The sequence below is a fragment of the Cyprinodon variegatus genome, unplaced genomic scaffold (assembly GCF_000732505.1).
Source record: "Cyprinodon variegatus isolate N-32 unplaced genomic scaffold, C_variegatus-1.0 Scaffold406, whole genome shotgun sequence".
Lineage (NCBI taxonomy): Eukaryota > Metazoa > Chordata > Actinopteri > Cyprinodontiformes > Cyprinodontidae > Cyprinodon > Cyprinodon variegatus.
Genome location: NW_015150859.1, coordinates 446,587 through 454,189, shown reverse-complemented (window position 1 = coordinate 454,189; position 7,603 = coordinate 446,587). Strand labels below are relative to the sequence as shown.

The following is a 7,603-nucleotide window of genomic DNA, read 5'->3' as shown; positions in this document are numbered from 1 at the left end:
CGGGCACCTCGCTCTTCTAGCTGGTCCAACTTTACGAGTCGTTTTCCGCAATTGCAGTCATACAAACCAAACAAGCCGGCCTCCTGTCTGCGGCACTGTCTGCGGTTAGCTACAATTTGTGAGAGGTGCAGCAGAGTGTCTGCGGAGGGGGCGACGACGTCTTTGTGTTCACTGCAACACCTACGCAGACGACCTAGTTTTGAAGTATAAATCAGCCTTTACAGTCATTAAAAATGGTGTAACCACTATATACTCCCCTATATTGTGATTCTTTTGGCTGAGAGCACACCTTAATGGTAAAAAAATAACATTAGGTTTGTAGGATAAAAGGCCATAAAAGGGCTTCCCTTGATCTCAAATGACTTCTCTTGATCTAACTGGCGTAGTTCATTAGCACGGCTTTTGAAAGAATAATTTTTTTGCAGTATTGTGTCTAGCAGCAGAGTGAAATAAGAACTATCTGAGATACCTTGTTTATTGCCATTAGAAAGATACCTGAAGCACACCCAAATCTTTATTAGTTGGGCAGTTGTTTTCTAACAAACCCTTCTTTTGTCTCCAAGACTCCAGGATGTTCCAGCTGCTCCCGGGTCACATCCAGCCAACTGGACACCGAACCCGAAAAAGCCGCCTGGTCACCAAAGACGGGCACTGCAACATCGAGTTTGGCAACATCGAGTACAGTAACCATTTTGCCTTTGTGGTTGACTTCTGGACGACCTTCGTGGAGATCCGCTGGCGTTTCGTTCTCCTGCTGTTTGTTTCCACCTTTACAGGCAGCTGGTTTGTGTTTAGCCTGTTGTGGTACTGGATCGCAAAGAGCAACGGGGATCTGATCGCGCAGAACCGAACAGAGGGGCATGTGCGCTGTATAGACAATGTTAATGGCCTCACAACGGCGTTCCTGTACTCGCTGGAGACCCAAACCACCATTGGATATGGTGGCAGAGCGCTGACTGGGCACTGTGCTGGCACCGTGGCTCTGATAATCATCCAGTCTCTAGTCGGGGTCTTCATCAACTGCTTTATGTGTGGAATCATCCTGGCAAAGATCTCCTTACCCAAGAAAAGGGCAAAGACTGTCACCTTCAGCAACACGGCAGTTATATGTTTGAAGAAAGGAAGCCTAAGTCTCCTCATAAGAGTGGCCAACCTAAGGAAGACCTTACTGATCGGAAGCCAGGTTTATGGGAAACTGCTGAGGACAAACACCACACCAGACGGAGAGACCATCATCCTGGATCAGGTGGATGTTGACTTTATGGTTGACGCTGGCAAGGATAACCTATTTTTTTTCTGTCCTCTGACTCTGTACCACGTCATTAATAGATCCAGCCCATTCTACGAGCTTTCCGCTGATACTCTCCCCCTACAGGACTTTGAGTTAGTGGTGTTCTTAGAGGGGACGGCCGAGTCAACTAGCTCCTCCTGCCAGGTACGAACCTCATACATCCCACAGGAGATCCAGTGGGGCTACAATTTCCTTCCCATCATTTCCCGCACTAAAACAGGAAAGTATAGAGTTGATTTCTCAAACTTTTCAAAAAGCGTCCGGGTCACTACGCCGCACTGTGTTCACTGCTTTGACTCAGACGTAGACCAGAAAAACCACAACAACCACAACAAGGAGAACCACATCAATCAGCTTAAGTTGGGCATTGACAACCTGGGATTCCAGGTCATTAACATTCATGAACCTGTCGATGTTACGAAAATGTGAACTGGTCGTGTTCAATGGTAAAAGCTAAGGAATCAGGATCTGGGTCTTTCACCCTTAGTTAAACTATTTCAAGCATATTAAGTACCGAAGAAAAAAGAGAGGTTTTGAAGTTCTAAGGGTTGTAAAAGGGAGCGGCGAGCTGATTCATTTCAACGAGACCCCGACTGGGAGTTTTTATTGGGGATAAAAAAATTGAAGACACAGTTTTGATACGGTGAACATAGAAGCAGTTAAATGGTGAATGTCACAGCAGGCATGTCTGGAGAAAATTAGAGTCTGATTCTGTTCTAATGAAAAACCATGGGCTCTAAAGACTGACAGGAAATGTAGAAGACATAAAGCTCGTTATTCTTAGCTGTAAAGAATAATTTAGGTTTGGTCAAGTTCACGTTTGTAAGTAAAACTGTAATGCTGTAACCTCTCAGGGAGTTGAAGATCCTTAGCTGGAATAAATCTTGTTTTTTTCAACTATCTGTCTCATTGTTCATTATTTTCATGCTTTCAGAATTAAGAAATATTTGTATTTATATTTGCAGATGCAATCAATTTAAGTTTGAGACCTGAGATGCTTCTTTCTTCTGAAACATTCACGCTTTCTAGCAGGGGGGGGGTTTACCATTAGGCAATACTAGGCAGTTGCCTAGGGTCCCAAGTTCCTGGGGGCCCCATAAAACTTTGTTTACATGTTTAGTTAATAAAATATTCCTTATTTGTGCACATTATGTTTTTGATAAAAATCCCTTTGTTAAAATGCCATCAGAACACAGAACACACTCATATTAAGCGTGTCTCATGTAAAAAAAAACATTAATCTGTTTATTTTTCTGGATTGAGAAGAGAATATTATTTGAGATTTTAATACTTTATGTAAGAGGATCTCAAATAAAATGTTATCTATCCATTCAACTGAGTCTAACTTGCTGTTTTTACTCTTAAACTTACTTACAAAATATCAATAAGATTGTACTCTGTAATTACTTAAGTTCATTAAAACCTGGATCCATCTTGGCTATAATAATTGCAATTAATTTATTTTTCTGTTCTCTGATCTTTCCTGATATTGAGGACTTCTGCACCAACTGCCCTGACCACTAGAGAGCATCAGCCCACTTCTTTGGTTCACTCAGACCAATGAAGTATTTCCCACAATTACTTCATTGACTGTTTTTTTTTTTTTCCATCTGTCCCAGTTATGCCAAAAGCATCTCTTTCATTTGTGTCTCGGCTCAAAATAAATCTCCAGCCATTCAATCTTTGAAGCTCAAAGTGTGAGATAACTTAAGGGATGGTGGCGGGTAGAAAACAACATCAACTGGTTGTGCTCATCCTTCCTGATCCTGCCACCAGAACCACAACCAGAACACGTGTTCTCTGAGATGGAGCCAAGTTGCTCATTTAGGACCAGCTCCTACATGTTTTGTCAGCCAGGCTTCAGAAAAAGCTTTGATCCCATCTGGATTAGCGGGAGGCAAGTTAACTGGGCCTCATCTGCATAACAATGAGCAGAACTGTTGAGGCAGATTGGTACAGTGAGTTTGAAGCTGATGAAACGAACAAAGGTGGATTTAAGGAGCAGGAGGCCCCACTTCCAACTCAGTTAATTAAAGACTTTAAAAGCAATATAGTGATGTGGATGAGAGCTTCGACTGACAGCAAAGATGTTCCCCGTCTTTCTAGATCTGTACGGTCAACAATAGACGGTGTGTTATTCTGAAGGTTATAGTATCAACCTTTTATAGGGCAAATATCCTGCTACATGGCCGTACATCTTACTTTGGCATTTGACCAATTAGATGAGCCCTTGAATGATATATTACCTAAACTAAATCCAAAACTGAAGTTAACAAGTCAAGATAAAAAGCTAATTGAAAAGTTAAAAAGGTTATAAACCAAGCTAACAATTGTATTCAGGTTTAAAAACCAAAATTTTTAATAAAAATGTGTTTCAGAATATTTTTCATGAATTTCTTCTAGAAGCACTTTTGTTATTTTTCTTAACATATTCAGGCAAGTTGGCGTTTCTTGTTATTACATTGACATTCATTTTTTGTCGTCAGGATATCCTTATTTTTTGAATGTTACAAAGGTAATAAGGTTTTGTCCTGGATTCCAAAACTATTGGCTTGAAATTTTGATTTTCAAAGTATTTCACTGAGGACCCTATAAAGGTGGTTGAACGTTTACATAACCTTCCATTAAAGACAAAAAAGCTGCCAGTAAAATAAATTCCAACTGACAAAATAATAAATAAAAACGATGTGTTGCCCTGTAACTGACTGATGACCTCTCCAGGTGTATGAACTCCACCTCTTACCCATAACCTGCTGGAGATTGGCACCAGCCCCATCGCGACCCTTATGGAATAAGTGGGAGAAAATGGATGGATGGAAATAAAAATATTTACATACATAGGTATAAATTACTAAATAGAATAAATAAACAAGCCTAATGGGGCTCCTGAATACAATAATTGAGCAACACTTTCAGATGTTCATTCAGACTTCTGCACCACTTGACAGGTATGTTGGTTCACTGTTCATGAGCAAGGCACTTTAATTTGTCTGGGGCAGTTTACTTTTACAACATAAAAAAACATTTTCATTTATATCATTTAGTATTTTTTTTATTTTGTATTTTTTTCAGTTTTGTGTCTTTTGGATTACTAGTGTGAATTTATCATTTTCTTTAATGGGAGGGTATGTCAACTTTTAAGCCCAATCGTATCACACTACTGACATTTAGGTGTTTTTATGTTTATCCTTTGGATGTGTGTTTAAAACTAGGCATAAAATATTTAGGTCCTACAGTAAGCTCTTCATTTAACATCTATTCTTTGAAATATGGGGAGTAAGTGTTTGGAGTTTAGGACTTCTGGTGTGGATACAGGCAGTAGCATTCTGGATCAGCTGTCTGGTTAACTTTTGAAGCAGACCTGTAAATATACTGTTGCATTTATCTCTTCTATGAAAGACCAATGCATGGATGAGTTTTTTAAGATCAACCAGGACATAAAGTCTTTTGATATTGGAGCTTTACACAACATGAAAACCGAAGGGGTGGGTGGGTTGCTCAGACATATAGGCGGGTCTAACAGCGACATCCTGTCCATTGGCTCTTTGATGAAACTACATCTAAAACGAAAGTATTAAACTACCATGCTAGATATCGACTTGGCATTGATACTATTGATATTTTGGATAAATCCTCACATTATCTGGGTTAGCACTCACCGATCTAGACACTTATTTAACGTAATCTGCAGTAGGTTGAAAAACATTCCTTTTTGATAAAGCTTCTAGTTAGAGTGGCTCAGGTTATCCTGAGCTATCTCTATAGTTCTGCTGCTATAGGCTTAGACTGCTGGAGGACATAGGGACCCCTTTTTCATCATTCTGCTTCATTCTATCTCTATTCTCCCACTCTGCAGAATCTGTTAGTTCAATCTCTAACGTTCTGCTCTCTCTGCTTTTTCTCATAGTAGCTTCATCTGGTCTGTTCCTGTTTGGCTGTGACTCCATCCTGGAGAGAAATATCAGCTGTGCTGCTGCCATCAACACCTTTGTTTCTAGATGTTGGAGATCGGCCTGTTTTCCAGTGTAGTCCTGTTTCTCTGACTGTGACTAACTGGATGTGCTCTCTTCATCCTCTGGAATGGGAGCTGGCTCAGAGCTCGTCTGCCTGGCTGTGTGTTTCCTGGACGGGGCCGCCTTTTACAGCTCCCTTTTGTATCTATGCTTCTTTTTCTATGTCTGCTTCTGTCTCCTTGAACCCCAGTGGGCCTCAGCAGATGGCCACTCACACTGAGCCTGGTTCTGCTGGAGGTTTCTTCCTGTTCAAAGGGAGTTTTTCCTCTCCACTGTCGCTACAAGCATGCTTAGTGTGAGGGATTGCTGAAGAGTCAATGAGTCGATGCAATCAGCTGGTTTTCCTTAGAAAATTTTGAATCAATCTGACTGGATGATCTGGTTGAATTGTAAAGTGCCTTGAGATGAAGTGTTGTGAATTGGGGCTGTAGAAATAAACAGAATTTAATTTGAAAGACATTTGTCTCAAAGTCAAAGTAGTTAGCACTAGCACATTGTTCCATAAATAAATATTGATAGTGAAATAGGAACAGATGTAACAGGCAAAGTGGTTAGCTTGTTAGTAACAGGGGCCAGTTTACGCCTCACACAACCATTTCCTGGACCTTCATCTTTCTTACAGATGGGTGTTCCAGGTTTGGGGTTTCCCAGAAACTTCTTGACTTTCTTGAAATTCAGTCTCCCAGTGGGATTTTAGTTGCAGTTGGTTAATTTTCAATCTAAAACTCAAAAGTAAAGTTCTCTGACTACAGCCGTCCTCTGTGCATTTCAGTCACATTTTTGACCTGTTGCCAACTTCTAAGACGTTTTACCAAACGCTTTATTTATTTTTCAATGGAACAACCCTGCTTGTGTATACAAGTCATAAAAAGCTGAAAAGAACAATGGGTTCTCTTTTTTAAATTGATGTTTCCACCCTTAAGAATATTAAAGAATGATCTAATGAAACCGCTTCTTCTTTCTTTTTCCTTCTTATTTACTGTGTTTGTTAAAAATGTGTTTGTTACATGTGCATAAAACTCCACAATCATGATAGAAATAAAAAAAGGACAAATTCATTCCCAGTTCCAAACCTTTTTTTTTATTTATTTATATCTTCTGGATTCACGTAGGAAGCAAATGAAGAATATTTCACATGTAAACAAGTTGTGTAAGGTCACTTGAATGTTAAAATGTTAGCAGAAAGAGATGTTCCCCCACTGAGAGTCTTCTTTAACAATAAACCAGCTTGATGGTATTTAGCAGATCGTTTTTGTAAAGCTCAGCATGCAGAAGAACTTTCCCAGCAGCCTCCTTTTAACCAGCCAAACTATTCAATATGGGTCAGGGAGAAAATGGGAGTTTCAGAGCCTTTTCTTCATTTTTAGGGGTGCATTTTTTTTTTTGAAATAACAGAACCCTCAATAATACATGTTAATAACTTGACTTATAGATATCGTGTGGTTTTGGCACTTTTTGTGTAGTTTAAAAGGCAGTTACCAGCATACAAAATGAGACGGTTGATCTGAAACTGTCAAAAAAAATCTTTAAGGGAGGAAGTAGAAAACTTAATTAATGCCATCGACTGCTAACCTCCTGCATCTTAATTAACCATTTAACAATTAATTAATCTGTGCAACTTCTTCCATTCAGAATTGATTTCTGCAGTGTAATTAGACACTAATTCAATAACTGCAGGACCCAGGAAGAATAAAGATGTGCTATAGATTTTCTAACGCATAAATGTAGCTGTTGGATTTCCTCACCAGCATGTGGCAGATGGAGATTAAATGCGTTATGCTAATTCAGAAGAAAATAAAGGATCTTTTTCATGCATTTTTGAAAGCAGCTCAAATATCCCTTAGAAAATAGGAGAATTCAGTAAGATAAATGCATTTAGACAGATTTTGTGCAAGGATTCCTATACAGTCATTTAATGTCACCTACTGATATAGGCCACAATTATTTCAACATAGGTCTTGTTTATAAAAATAAAAAAAAAAAACATTAATGAATCCAAGTTGTTTTAAAATCAAGAGTTAGATTTGTTTTTATGTTTTATTTGTATATTGCAGGAATCTGGGGCGAGTTACAAGTATTATCGTTCCAACAAATTTAGAAACAATCCACTGGACTTTCTTCCAAGTTTGAAGAAGTTTCACTTTCCATCCAGGAAGCTTTTTCAATTTAAAACGTCAGAAATAGCGATCGAGGCTTGCAAATTGAGACGGACGATCAGGTCCACCCCTTTGGAATGGAGGTCGTTTGGTTTCTTTGTTAGCCTGTAATACCTGAAACCCGTCTATGTCTCTGGCTACGT

The 7,603-nt window shown here is 39.3% G+C and overlaps 1 protein-coding gene across 1 annotated transcript in view; it reads left to right on the top strand.

Moving 5' to 3' along the window:
• LOC107093069 (ATP-sensitive inward rectifier potassium channel 1-like) overlaps positions 1 to 2,035 on the top strand; it is a 7,726-nt gene extending 5,691 nt beyond the window's left edge. The window contains exon 2 of the mRNA XM_015387889.1: positions 564 to 2,035. Coding sequence (XP_015243375.1) covers positions 572 to 1,720 — 1,149 coding nt within the window. The 5' untranslated portion in view covers positions 564 to 571 and the 3' untranslated portion in view covers positions 1,721 to 2,035. The remainder of the gene's footprint in view (positions 1 to 563) is intronic.
• Positions 2,036 to 7,603: the final 5,568 nt, after the last annotated feature.